The sequence below is a fragment of the Saccoglossus kowalevskii genome, chromosome 10, assembly GCF_978046115.1.
Source record: "Saccoglossus kowalevskii chromosome 10, keSacKowa6.1, whole genome shotgun sequence".
Classification (NCBI taxonomy): Eukaryota; Metazoa; Hemichordata; class Enteropneusta; family Harrimaniidae; genus Saccoglossus; species Saccoglossus kowalevskii.
Genome location: NC_140650.1, coordinates 11,000,677 through 11,016,973, shown reverse-complemented (window position 1 = coordinate 11,016,973; position 16,297 = coordinate 11,000,677). Strand labels below are relative to the sequence as shown.

The 16,297-nt window shown below is 33.2% G+C and overlaps 1 protein-coding gene across 1 annotated transcript; it reads right to left on the bottom strand.

The window, feature by feature from the left end:
- Positions 1-1,880: 1,880 nt before the first annotated feature.
- LOC102808800 (ADP-ribosylhydrolase ARH3-like) lies at positions 1,881-14,963 on the bottom strand. The gene is made up of 6 exons (XM_006819494.3): positions 14,805-14,963; positions 13,602-13,704; positions 12,360-12,570; positions 11,079-11,254; positions 10,092-10,177; positions 1,881-4,064 (listed from the first exon to the last, which is right to left on the bottom strand). Exons 1-6 carry the CDS (start codon positions 14,953-14,955, stop codon positions 3,781-3,783), a joined length of 1,011 nt encoding a protein of 336 aa, XP_006819557.1. The 5' UTR covers positions 14,956-14,963; the 3' UTR covers positions 1,881-3,780.
- Between the last annotated feature and the right edge of the window lie 1,334 nt (positions 14,964-16,297).

Sequence of the window (16,297 nt, the reverse complement as noted above, 5' to 3'; positions counted from 1 at the left end):
ATGATATTCCAAAACCGGGCCACGCCCCCCTCTCCCGTCACCTTCGAGTCCTGTACAAAACTTTGCACAGGACATTGGTACATGCTTGCATAATCAGACCGATTAATGTACAAAACTTTGCACTGGACATTGATACATGCTTGCATAATCAGACCCATTAATGTACAAGACTTTACACAAGACATTGGTATATGCTTGCATAATCAGACCGATTAATGTACAAAACTTTGCACTGGACATTGATACATGCTTGCATAATCAGACCCATTAATGTACAAGACTTTACACAAGACATTGGTATATGCTTGCATAATCAGACCGATTAATGTACAAAACTTTGCACTGGACATTGATACATGCTTGCATAATCAGACTGATTAATGTACAAAACTTTGCACAGGACATTGGTACATGCTTGCATAATCATACCCGTTAATGTACAAGACTTTGCACTGGATACTGATACATGCTTGTATAATCAGACCCATTAATGTACAAGACTTTGCACTGGATACTGATACATGCTTGCATAATCAGACCCATTAATGTACAAGACTTTGCACAGGACATTGGTACATGCTTGCATAATCAGATCCATTAAACAGACAAGACTTTGCACAGGACATTGGTACATGCTTGCATATTCAGACCCATTAATGTACAAGACTTTGCACAGGACATTGATACATGCTTGCATAATCAGACCCATTAATGCACAAGACTTTGCACAGAACATTGATACATGCTTGCATAATCAGACCCATTAAACGTACAAGACTTTGCACAGGACATTGGTACATGCTTGCATAATCAGACCCATTAAACGTACAATATTTGCACAGGACATTGGTACATGCTTGCATAATCAGACCCATTAAACATACAAGACTTTGCACAGGACATTGGTACATGCTTGCATAATCAGACCCATTAAATGTACAAGACTTTGCACAGGACATTGATACATGCTTGCATAATCAGACCCATTAATGTACAAGACTTTGCGCTGGATACTGATACATGCTTGCATAATCAGACCCATTAACGTACAAGACTTTGCACTGGATACTGATACATGCTTGCATAATCAGACCCATTAAACGTACAAGACTTTGTACAGGACATTGGTACATGCTTGCATAATCAGACCCATTAAATGTACAAGACTTTGCACAGGACATTGGTACATGCTTGCATAATCAGACCCATTAAACGTACAAAACTTTGCACAGGACATTGGTACATGCTTGCATAATCAGACCCATTAAACATACAAGACTTTGCACAGGACATTGGTACATGCTTGCATAATCAGACCCATTAAACGTACAAGACTTTGCACAGGACATTGATACATGCTTGCATAATCAGACCCATTAAACGTATAAGACTTTGCACAGAACATTGGTACATGCTTGCATAATCAGACCCATTAAACGTGCAAGACTTTGCACAGGACATTGGTACATGCTTGCATAATCAGACCCATTAAACGTACAAGACTTTGCACAGGATATTGATACATGCTTGCATAATCAGACCCATTAATGTACAAGACTTTGCAAACGACATTGATACATGCTTGCATAATCAGACCCATTAAACGTACAAGACTTTGCACAGAACATTGATACATGCTTGCATAATCAGACCCATTAATGTACAAGACTTTGCACAGGATATTGATACATGCTTGCATAATCAGACACATCATTGTATGAGACTTTGCACAGGATGTCTGGCCCTTCTATTAATGTTTTCTTAGTGTTTATGTTTACAGGCAAAGTGAAGTGTAATACGAGATTCAATCATTTTCCAAGAACCCAAATTGGATTAAAAATTGCAAGAGTGACAAGAAGGAGTTTAGTACTGATACGTAATATGATTACCTCACAAAAGGTGCCATTTGGAATTTAATAAGGGTCATAAAAGAATCCATTCAGTGTGAATTTTGTCAAGTGGAAATTCGGTTATAAAAAAAAATCAAATCTCTATTACTATATTTGATACATAAACAATCTTTTTATACACACCGCATAAATCAAACATAATTACACACAGTTTTCAAACAAAGCTATAGATGAAATTTAAAACTAAATTTTAGGACCAGGGAATTATTCAACCAGAGTTTGATCGAATTGTATTTAATTTGCAAATATTTATTACATCAGTTCTGTGCAATTTTTTGCCGCATATCTAGTGTCTAGTTTAAAAAAATATAAGCAAATACAAATTTATCAATTACATGACCTAAGGTCACACACCCTGGCACATGAACGACCTAAGGTCACTTATACTGGTACGTGAATGACCTAAGGTCACACACCCTGGCACATGAACAACCTAAGGTCACATATACCGGTACGTGAATGACCTAAGGTCACATATTCTGGTACATGAATGACCTAAGGTCACACATCTTGGTAAAATTACAGGTTAAATTAAATCCACAAATTTTGCATTATTTGTAATTTGATTTTTTAGGCAATTTTTAACTAAAATGTACCGTAGTTTTAATTTACAGTAAAAATGTCATTCTAACAAACATGACATTCCAACCAACTTTTTCCCCCACTCACAACATAGATTACAAAACAAAACATAGTGAAACTTTTGTAAGCTTTCCCAAAGTAAAATTATTTAAAAATCAAATGAGTATAAAACCGGAATGTCCAGAGTTTCAGAAAATTATTAACAAGTCATTGTCATTCACATAGTTACAGGGGTTTCACAGAGTACTGGAGTAGGCCAAACACTTTTATATAGGTTGTTTATGTTTAAAATCGGAATAGTATGTACTGTAAAATCTGTATTAGAAACCACGGCTTCTATTAAAATGGTACAATGCAACAGAGGGAATGTGGCTTCTATTAGAGCAACTACACATATGAGAAATGGTGAATTTTTGGTTCTCAATTATTCAAAAAGAATGGATGCGACTTATATATTAGAGATGCGGCTTCTAATACAGATTTTACCGTACTAGTAATCAATAGTTGAAACAACTTGTATTATATAAATTGTTGTTATCTGAGCAGTCATCCATCGTGTGAAACTCATCCCTAAAACAGGACACTGTTTTAGGAATCAGTAACCCCCCCCCTTCATAGTAAGGCAATAAATATTCTTTTAGTGTAATGTGATACATAATTATTATGATTATTATAAACCTGATACCATAGCGCCATAAGTCACAGCATGCTGTTATTTTGTAGTATTGCACAGGATACCTGCAACATACCATATTAGGAAATGTGCATTCCAAATATGAACAATTACGCAGTATTTCTAAGATGTCTGAGGTCTCGACAATGAAAATCATAGCAAGAAAGTTTCATAATAATTATTTTCATTATTTTGCTCAGTTATGGGCTTCCTATATCAAGTGGTTGGTTCGCAAATATGTATAATAAGGTTATTAAGAGGATACCACAAAGTATGCCTGAAGATAGTACACGGTCACGCCCGGCAAGTTGCCGGTAAATACTCTTGCTGTACTGTCTTCATACATACCTTGCACTCAATATCTCATGTTACTGATATTTTTTTTTATTATATTCCTATTCAGCCTATAGGGAGGTTTGACAATAATAAAAAATTTTTTAAGCCAAGTCCTGTTTTATTTTGGTTTTATTTTACTAGTAGTGTTGACTACTACTAGTCCCTTTTATCTAGCATTTTGCTGTTTTTAGTCTATCGTGTGTGTCCTGCCCACTTTTTAAATAATAAAAACAGCTGTGACTCAAATAAAAATTTTTTTAGAAACTGTGACTGAGAAATTTAGTTATTATTACATAATTTGTATAACTGATCAGCATATTCTATAGCATCATCAACGCCTTCACAACTTTTGCTCCAAGCATCTGGAACTTGCTCCATCCCATAATATGCACCAGCAATGGCGGCTGCCATGGTGGCTATAGTATCTGTGTCTCCACCTAAAGTAATAGCATAAATTATAGTTCGTAATATTCCATTACTATTCCTATCTTTAACTGGTTCCAAGCAATGAATAAATGCATGAATAGCTGTTGGTACTGATTCATAGGCTGCTATACCATGACCTGAAATAAAATGGGAACACTATTAATGAAAATGACATAAAACAACTATGTTGTATTTAGTCTACATCCCATATGTATACATGACTAATGGATATATGCTGTATTCATTATACATCCCATATGTATACATGACTAATGGATATATGCTGTATTCATTATACATCCCATATGTATACATCACTAATGGATATATGCTGTATTCATTATACATCCCATATGTATACATGACTAATGGATATATGCTGTATTCATTATACATCCCATATGTATACATCACTAATGGATATATGCTGTATTCATTATATATCTCATATGTATACATCACTAATGGATATATGCTGTATTCATTATATATTCCATATGTATACATCACTAATGGATATATGTATTCATTATACATCCTATAAACATCAACATAAATCACCACTAATTTTTATGATGTCACAGCTCAGGGTCACAGCCTTACATTAGCACACGATAACTTGCAAGTAAATTCGAGCATTTCACGAAAAGCTCGCAAATTGGACTAAATTTGTTTAATTCTGACGGTTGTAATTTATAACAGTAATAATGAAACCAGCATACCTATCTCATATGTATACATCACTAATGAATATATGCTGTATTCATTATATATGCCATATGTATACATCACTAATGGACATATGGTGTATTCATTATACATCCCATATGTATACATCACTAATGGACATATGCTGTATTCATTATATATCTCATATGTATACATCACTAATGGATATATGCTGTATTCATTATACATCCCATATGTATACATCACTAATGGATATATGCTGTATTCATTATACATCCCATATGTATACATCACTAATGGATATATGCTGTATTCATTATATATCTCATATGTATACATCACTAATGGATATATGCTGTATTAATTATACATCCCATATGTATACATCACTAATGGATATATGCTGTATTCACTATACATCCCATATGTATACATGACTAATGGATATATGCTATATTCATTATACATCCCATATGTATACACCACGAATGGATATATGCTGTATTCATTATATATCCCATATGTATACATGACTAATGGATAAATGCTGTATTCATTATATATCCCATATGTATACATGACTAATGGATATATGCTGTATTCATTATATATCTCATATGTATACATCACTAATGGATATATGCTGTATTCATTATACATCCCATATGTATACATCACTAATGGATATATGCTGTATTCATTATACATCCCATATGTATACATCACTAATGGATATATGCTGTATTCATTATATATCTCATATGTATACATCACTAATGGATATATGCTGTATTAATTATACATCCCATATGTATACATCACTAATGGATATATGCTGTATTCATTATACATCCCATATGTATACATCAATAATGGATACATGCTGTATTCACTATACATCCCATATATATATACATCACTAATGGATATATTTGCTGTATTCATTATACATCCCATATGTATGCATCACTAATGAATATATGCTGTATTCATTATATATCCCACATGTATACATCACTAATGGATATATGCTGTATTCATTATACATCCCATATATATACATCACTAATGGACATATGCTGTATTCATTATACATCTCATATATATACATCACTAATGGATATATGCTGTATTCATTATACATCCCATATGTATGCATCACTAATGAATATATGCTGTATTCATTATATATCCCACATGTATACATCACTAATGGATATATGCTGTATTCATTATACATCCCATATATATACATCACTAATGGACATATGCTGTATTCATTATACATCCCATATGTATACATCACTAATGGATATATGCTGTATTCATTATACATCTCATATATATACATCACTAATGGATATATGCTGTATTCATTATACATCCCATATGTATACATCACTAATGGATATATGATGTATTCACTATACATCCCATATATATATACATCACTAATGGATATATGCTGTATTCATTATACATCCCATATGTATACATCACTAATGGATATATGCTGTATTCATTATACATCCCATATGTATATACATCACTAATGGATATATGTTGTATTCATTATACATCCCATATGTATACATCACTAATGGATATATGCTGTATTCATTATATATCCCATATGTATACATCACTAATGGATATATGCTGTATTCATTATATATCCCATATGTATACATCACTAATGGATATATGCTGTATTCATTATATATCCCATATGTATACATCACTAATGGATATATGCTGTATTCATTATACATCCCATATGTATACATCAATAATGGATACATGCTGTATTCACTATACATCCCATATATATATACATCACTAATGGATATATTTGCTGTATTCATTATACATCCCATATGTATGCATCACTAATGAATATATGCTGTATTCATTATATATCCCACATGTATACATCACTAATGGATATATGTTGTATTCATTATACATCCCATATGTATACATCACTAATGGATATATGCTGTATTCATTATACATCCCATATGTATACATCACTAATGGATATATGCTGTATTCATTATACATCCCATATGTATACATCACTAATGGATATATGCTGTATTCATTATATATCCCATATGTATACATGACTAATGGATATATGCTGTATTCATTATATATCCCATATGTATACATCACTAATGGATATATGCTGTATTCATTATATATCCCATATGTATACATCACTAATGGATATATGCTGTATTCATTATACATCCCATATGTAAACATCACTAATGGATATATGCTGTATTCATTATATATCCCATATGTATACATGACTAATGGATATATGCTGTATTCATTATATATCTCATATGTATACATCACTAATGGATATATGCTGTATTCATTATACATCCCATATGTATACATGACTAATGGATATATGCTGTATTCATTATACATCCCATATGTATACATCACTAATGGATATATGCTGTATTCATTATATATCTCATATGTATACATCACTAATGGATATATGCTGTATTCATTATATATTCCATATGTATACATCACTAATGGATATATGTATTCATTATACATCCCATATGTATACATCACTAATGGATATATGCTGTATTCATTATACATCCCATATGTATACATCACTAATGGATATATGCTGTATTCATTATATATTCCATATGTATACATCACTAATGGATATATGTATTCATTATACATCCTATAAACATCAACATAAATCACCACTAATTTTTATGATGTCACAGCTCAGGGTCACAGTCTTACATTAGCACACGATAACTTGCAAGTAAATTCGAGCATTTCACGAAAAGCTCGCAAATTGGACTAAATTTGTTTAATTCTGACGGTTGTAATTTATAACAGTAATAATGAAACCAGCATACCTATTAGTGATGTATACAGAATTATGCAAAGTATAGTGAATACAGCACATATGTAGTAGTAATGTATACATATGGGATGTACAATTTAAGAAATGATTTGAAAATAATATAGAAAAAATGTTTCTGTCAGAAAAAAATATGGTGCTCAAAGTGTTAGAGTTAAAACCACATCCAATCACAATGATTGCAACAAAGGGCAGTTACAAATAGTAGCATTATAGGATTTTACTGCGTAACCTGACGTCACAAATAACACCCCACCCCACCCCACATAATGACAGGCACACAATGAAAATTGATGATCATGGCATTCCTAGGAATGAGAAAATGCAGACACATTAGCACACAACAAACAGACCTTTCTCAATGTGCACCAGTATGGTCTTTAGTCAAATAGAAATGCAATTAAATCAGGCATGACTGGCAAATTGCCATAATGGTTTTCATCACAAATAAGGCCACATTGGATCAAATAACAATTTTACATAATGACGTGCACATGTATACTGTTGTGTGTGTTAAATTGGTGGCAATTTGAATGAGGGCATGGCATGATGGGATATGTACAGAAATAGACTTATGCAATACAACTCATTCATCACAAACTAACAGAGTACATTACTAAGCTGGTATTACATATCAGGTAGATATACAACACTAAATAATGCCACAAACCACAGAATGAATACCTGCTACTGCTGTCACATATTCTTTTATACCAGTAACAATAATAATAATAATAGTATTAAGGGATTTTGTTTAATCTTTTTTTTCTCACCCTTACTGATACAGTAATCCTTTCAACTCCTAGTATCATCACAACAACCTACTAGGATGGATGGTATTCATTGTGATTACTTTTTTTAGCAAATATTAAACACAAATTACAAATATGCCATACAAATATACAGAGAAAAGTTAAAAAAAAAGTCAATTGGGAATATTTTTGATTTTGATGACAGTGTAGTACTAAAAGATAAATTAGAATGCTGTTGACAAGATTGGCACATACAGAGGGTGTGTTGGTCAATATTATTGTAGTGTTTCGCACACATACATATTCAAAACGAAACAGGAAAAGTTTCAAGCAAAACTGGAGGTTTGGAATTGCAACATGCTAAGTGTGAAAAGCTCATGAAACTGGCTCAAAGAGCAACTAATCATGGATTGAAAACAACTTGGAGTAAATAAAACTTCCACAATTCACCCACAAAAAACAGCACACAAACAATATCACAATCCAGAAGATTTAAGTCAACTGCATTCAGATGTGCTTGGATGCCTATCTGAACATTGATGGAATTGTTATATCAATATTTCTAACATTTCCAGTTTGACATGGTTCATTACAAAAAAAGTTGGGCTGTAGTTTATGGCACTTTTTGACAGTGTATGAAGAGCGCCACCACATGCCATGTACTGTAATCTTTCTTTTTTTGTAGACTCAAACCTGCAGCATGAAAAAAAGGAATTTTAACAACTCTCAACATTGACATTCACAATCAGTCAGTCAGTTATTAATCATTTCAAACTATCAGTTAAAAAAAAATACATTGTGTGTACAAAGTATGAATGGAAATAGTGTAGTCATGTCAGAGTTTAGGCTCTACAACAGTAAGCAGTATGGCCACCAATCAGCCATCTTGAATTGAATAAGGATAGCATTGTATGTGTACATCTTTCTCATGATGTAATATGTATGTACACAGTATGAGCAGAATCAGTGTAGAGATGTCAGAGATATGGCTCTGCAACAGTAAGCAGAATGGCCACCAATCAGCCATCTTGAATTGAATAAGGATAGCATTGTATGTGTACATCTTTCTCATGATGTAATATGTATGTACACAGTATGAGCAGAATCAGTGTAGGGATGTCAGAGATATGGCTCTGCAACGGTAAGCAGAATGGCCACCAATCAGCCATCTAGAATTGAATAAGGATAGCATTGTATGTGTATCTTTCTCATGATGTAATATGTATGAGCAGAATCAGTGTCGGATATGGCCATTCATCAGACATTTTTAATCAAATACATAAAACAAACATGCGTCAAGGTGTCATAATGTTCTGTTAGTGTACTTATCCAATCCCTATTCACCACTGAAAAGGTCTTCATTTTCACCACTGAAATAACCTTAGTCAGCCATGTAAGTCAAGAAGTTATCACTAAGTTGGAATAACATAATTCAACAACAAATGACAAATGTCATACAGAGTTCAGAAGATATGCTTCATACCATTGCTACAAAACATTTTTAAGATTCCTTGTGGAGATTTCCTACAGGATATTTTTTATTGAAATGAATGACATTGTGTAAACCAAACCATAAAAACAATAGATTCTAAAAGAATTCTTGAGAGATATTTTTCCCAAACTATAACATGGTAATCTGTGTTGGATATAATAATGTTGTAATAATTTTATTTTAAGTTGTTTGACGCTTCAGCGTTCTCAGGAGATGAGATATCGATCATAAAAAATGAAAAAGTCAAATTTGTTCATACGTAATAAAAAATGAGGGTGTGAAACAAGCAATGTTGAAAATAAAAACCTACCTAGTGTTTCTACAACCTTTGCATTAGATAGAGTACTGTCTTGAAGCATATCTTTTATTTTCTTTATTTTCACACAGTACGAAGTTCTGTAATAAATTATGTAAGCAAAATTAATAGAATAATTAGACAATGCATCTCCCACAACAATGTATAGCATATTTTATCCATCTGAAGTACAGTAGTGTGGTGAACATAACAGATGGTTGTGAGGTGCCTTACACATATCTAAGATGATCATCATCACACTATCTGTCCATGCATTGGACATAATTTATTAGTCATATTTCAACATATTTTACCTGAATAATATTCAAAAATATTAGATTAATTTTTTCATTCACACATACATGTTGACAACATTAACTGTCATTTAACCATTTCACCACCAGACTTTTTCGCCCAAATTTGTCAGCACTTTTTTTCCTATATTTTTCAATATTTCTGGGAATGAACCCTAAATTTGGAGCCAACAGACAATATTTGAGTCAATTTTCAGTTTTTACTCAAAAAATTTGGCTTATTTTGTCCCAATCTTCTGAAGGCAAGTGCAGACTATAAACAGGACTATTTTGTTAATTTGTGATGAAAAGAAGGAACTGGTGGTGAAACGGTTAAACTCTGCATTCATGTACAACACCAAATTTACAAACAAGTGTAAGTGATTTTTACAGATATGTAACCTCATTTATAAAAATGAAATTGACAATAAATGATTTATTCAGTACTATGGCCATGGGTCTATGGTACAACTAGAAATTTAGCTTGCATGTAAAAGACAATTATCTTAAATAACTCTGTTCAATCATAGATTTTGTGAACTTAAATGCACACAAAATAAATGCGATGAGTTAGGTTTTACATCAGTAGGATATGATAATATGATGCATTCCCCGGATTGACAGCTTCCTCTTTACGCAAAATAATGATGTGTGATATGTGTGTGGTAAGGTGGTGGCTGTTAGGAAGTACAACAAAATAACAGCTTACTCTGGTTTGGTCTCCTCTTCTAAGTCATGCATAAACTGATGTAACTGATCTAAGTAGTTATCTACATCAAAGGGTTGTGAACTATGTAATATGTAGTAGACTGCAGCACACTGGAGTAATGCTCCATTGTAGCCTAAATAGTTGGAGTGTGTTAATAGTGTACTCTCCTTGGCTATCTGTGAAGAAAACATGTATCAGTAACGGATTTTATGAGTGACCAGTCCTGAATACCAGATGTGAGTTGGCAAGCTCACAAGGCATGATGGACTAAGCCGGCAAGCTCACAAAACATAATGGACTAAGCTGGCAAGCTCACAAAACATGATGGACCAAGTTCGCAAGCTCACAAGACATGATGAACCAAGTTGGCAAGCTCACAAGATATGATGGACTAAGTTGGCAAGCTCACAAGACATGATGAACCAAGTTCGCAAGCCCACAAGACATGATGAACCAAGTTCGCAAGCTCACAAGACATGATGAACCAAGTTCGCAAGCTCACAAGACATGATGAACCAAGTTCGCAAGCTCACAAGACATGATGGACTAAGTTCGCAAGCTCACAAGACATGATGGACTAAGTTGGCAAGCTCACAAGACATGATGGACTAAGTTCGCAAGCTCACAAGACATGATGAACCAAGTTCGCAAGCTCACAAGACATGATGGACTAAGTTGGCAAGCTCACAAAACATGATGGACTAAGCCGGCAAGCTCACAAGACATGATGAACCAAGTTCGCAAGCTCACAAGTCATGATGGACTAAGTTGGCAAGCTCACAAGACATGATGGACTACATGTAAGTTGGCAAGCTCACAAGACATGATGGACTAAGTTGGCAAGCTCACAAAATATGATGGATAGAGACAATTTAATGCCAAGTTTGTTGATGTTATACTGTAATGCTACTTTTCAGAACAATTTAAATTTACATGTGTACTATGGAATCTTTTCTCATAATGTAGTATGTATGAACAGTGTCAGATTGTCAGAGATATGGCTCTGCAGCAGTAAGACAGAATGGCTTCCAATCAGCCATCTTGAGTTGAATCAGGATTGCAATGTATGTGTACATCTTTCCATAAAAATATGGATTCCATACTGTACACAAGTTACATCATGCATACTTTGATGAGCATACTGTATTCACACATCAATAGCTTAGGGCGCCAAACCAAGGGAGTACTATACATGATCTTGAAACTTCTCGTTTCAGTTTAAATTGTATAATTAATTAAGAGATACTTATAAAGATGACGATAATGCCTCTGTTGTATTACCTTCTTCATTGCATTCAAATCATTATAGGCAAACAACGCAACAGGAGCTATTCTCATTGCACCACCGTTACCATAGGAACCGCTTCCATCAAACTGTTTACGAGATGGTTCATATACATCCAGCAAGGATTCATCTAAGAGTTGTTCAAATACAGATATAACATTTCCTCCATATCCCCGGTGAGGTTGTCTCTTGTACTCCTCTGCAAACCTACAAATAAAGAGTCAAGTCAAAGAGACAATACTTAACTTGGTACAAAGATGAAACATTGTGACATATGAATACTAAAGTTGTATTGAAGTTGTATCAAAATTGTGTTTGAAGCCTTCAATATGTCAATTTATATATGTACATCCATGGTATTCATAAGATGTTTGCATCAGTAGCCAATAAGTGAACACATTTGTGGATTTGGTTGTAATTGATTTTTTAGCATTTCAGGGTATCACCAAGTCACTGAATTGCACACAAGATTCTTTGATCTGCCACTGAAGATGGACTATATGACAAAATATTCTATGTGAAGCAACTTTCAGATTTGTGAAGTTCTGATAATTTAATCTGTCAACAACTATTTCTCAAAAATAAAATAGGAATGTTTATTTGATGTATGGTATCAGTCAATGCCAGTCTGATTCTTGTGATGAAATGAATACAGAAGTCTTTGACATACAGACATTGCACTGTGGAATACCCCTAACATCTCATTTAGTTTGAGATCTAATCTAAGATGGACGACAGGTGGCCATTTTATCATCAAATTGGTCAAATCCAAATGCAAGTAGTTTTAACATGATTGATAGATTCCATCCAACCTTATACATTATTTTTATTTTCACAATTCAGATTTCAGTAAATAAGTTTAGATGGAATTATTTTGAGCATATTTGGAAATCAGTTTCCAGGCACTTGGAAATAATGGGGTTCAAGTTTCACTCTGAAATCCTCCCTAACGCTTTATTGAGGTCTTGGCATTATTATGTGTGAAATATTTGATTGTCTGATTTTGAGTATTCCGTAGATTCGTCGCTGGCAAATCTTTATGAGCCCATGTAGACTGGAAAACTGTTCAAAAGCAAATGAAAAGAATGCAGCAAAAAATAAGACGTATATTAATTAAATATTTGCTGTAATGCCCATAAATACAGCCCCTAAATTCATTTCAATAATATAAAGATGCCAATAAACCTAGAGGAATCATCTGAGAGTGAAACTTTAATATGACAATGTATTGTATGTACCTTCGTGCCATGTGTTTTGCATTGTACCCTTTATTATGAATTAATGACACACAGATAGATCTTGCCATGGCTGTGTCATCTGTGAATTCCAGCTGACGTTCATCTGGAAAATAAAGGGTATGATAGTCATCACAAATCTAAACCACAGTAATAGAAATATATTGCATTCATCACAAATAAAAGTCAACATTTTCACATTTATACAATATCTGCAATCAAGTTCAAAGCTTTTTTTTTTTTATCTTGTCTGAGAGATTAAAAATTATACCACCGGTGAGTAAACTGCTTAAAAATAAACATGTATTAGAATTTACACTCTCACACTAAATGACAAATGGTAATATGCTACTTCTATGCCTCATGTTATTGGACTCTGGACTGTCCAGAATGTGTTGCTCCAGTTTGATTTTGTGTTTCTGATTTATTTCATTTTTTGTTCATTGTTTACATTTGCAAAAATTACAGGAAAATAATACTAATATTATATCACAGCAATTGTTTCCAACCCATTTTACCAGAAGGTTATTTCCTAATTATAAATGTACTGTAGTATGCTATAAGGCACTAGTCATTTGCAACAACCCTGGAACTTTGCAATGAAAATACCAGGCTGTTTTGAGGATGCAAAAAAATAATGAATAGGGAGAACACACTTTAATTATTATGATCATTATTATTATTAGGTTATTATTATTATTATTACAAGATTAGGGAAAAAACATGGGATATACAAATAAAATTGATGGCTATTTAATTACACAGTCAGTCGGTTACACGTACTTAAGTGTGTATAAATAGAAGAAAACCAGCATCTCACACCTTATCAAATTCAGAAATACAAACCAAAAACAAATGCTATATATTTTATTTTATTTATTTATTTATCAACACGTACTCCCACATAGAGTAAAGGTATTGAGTATTAATACACTAAAAAAATAAAATAAAATAAAAATAATCTACTTAGAACTAATCTATATAGAACTGCAGTTCCAAATCTAGGAAATTGCCCTTCTCTTTTTTTGGGCGACACCACACACCACAGGCTTAGGAAGTAGGGAAGACTGTATAATACAAGTCTATTTTATCTAGATATATATTTGTCTTCGTTTTGTATAACCCTATAGTAACAGTGCCTATATTTACTTTACTTTAAGTTAATTGCGTGAATGTTTTACGGATGTCTGTCGTGAAAGCGTTTACCTGTATTCGAAGAAAACCTCTCAACATGCTGTGTTGCTGCTTTCAATGAAACTGCAGAAATTCCTTCAAATTCACTTCCTAAAACATCCCCTGCTACGGCAGACGCCAAACAAGCACGGAACCGAGACACCAAACTTGCGGAAGCCGCCATCTTCGTTTTTTTATTCAACAAAAAACGAAAGGGCAGTTACAATTTGGTTTGAGGGCGCGATCGCAGTACCTGTACACATGTTGACACACGTGTTAGCATTTATTGGGATTGCAATGCATTGTCAATATTGTTATACATACACTTATCACTTCTGTTAAAGGCTTTGGTAGAGTATATGTATGTTTCTAGACAATAGGGTCTATTTCCTTGAAAATCGCATGATTTATACGTTATCACTACGTAAAGTTGCTGTATTTATAATTGTCAATTTTCCTATGCAAATTTGTACTAGTATTTTTCTTTCACTTTAGTATTAAAACTTAGATAGTTTTTTTTTTCAGGATGATGCTGGAGTTGGAGTCCAGCAATTATCCCTGGAGAAGATTTTTAGTTGACTATATTATGTGGAAAAACTCACTTAATTAATGAACTGGTCAGTTTATGGCCGGGCTTATGTATACTTAGATATCAAACCGAGGGAACAACTCCTTTTTCAGTGCAATTTAAGACAAATTAAATGATTAAAACAAAAAATATGTAAACAAGTGACATGTCAGTTGAGATGCGTCCGAGGTTGACTCACATTTACTGTCTACTATGTTGATTTAAACAAATATATATATATATATATATATATATATAGTATACATCTGTCACTGTAAAGCCACAAATTACAGCGTGCCGTAATTATTTTGCTGTAGTTTGAATAATTAGAAAAAAAACAAATTTTTCTGTAATATTTTTCTTACACACAATATTTCTGGAAAGGAACCCTAATTTTGTGGGCGACAGCAATTTTTTTTAGTTTAAAACTAAAAAAAAAACATTTTCAGGCTGAAGGAAAATGCAGAATATAAAAGGAACTATTTTGTGAATTTCTGATGAAAAGAGGGAATTGATGGTGAAAAGGTTTAAATTCATTGTTTATATAAAATTTGGACACGCGCTGCGGACGACCGCCGCCCTTCAATTAAGGAACCTAGAATGGTCACGTAGTAGATGTATTGCTCAGAAAAGCCAATATAGACGTTGTCACTTTAGTACTTGCAATAAAAATATATCATTTTGAAGATTACCTTACATCTAACGATGTTATACTTTTTTTTTTTACAAATTACAAATTATTGTTATTATTCTTTAATTCAGGATATTGTAAACTACAATAAATTACAAAATCTCACATCAAACGACATAACAAAAATGAATGGTTTTAAAACCATTTCAGTTCCGTACAAAAAATGTTGCTGTCACTATTGCGAAGGCTCACATGCCTTCAAAACATGACAAAACAAGCTCTTTTCACGGTACAACATTTCAGGGAACGGCGAATCAATATTTGGGA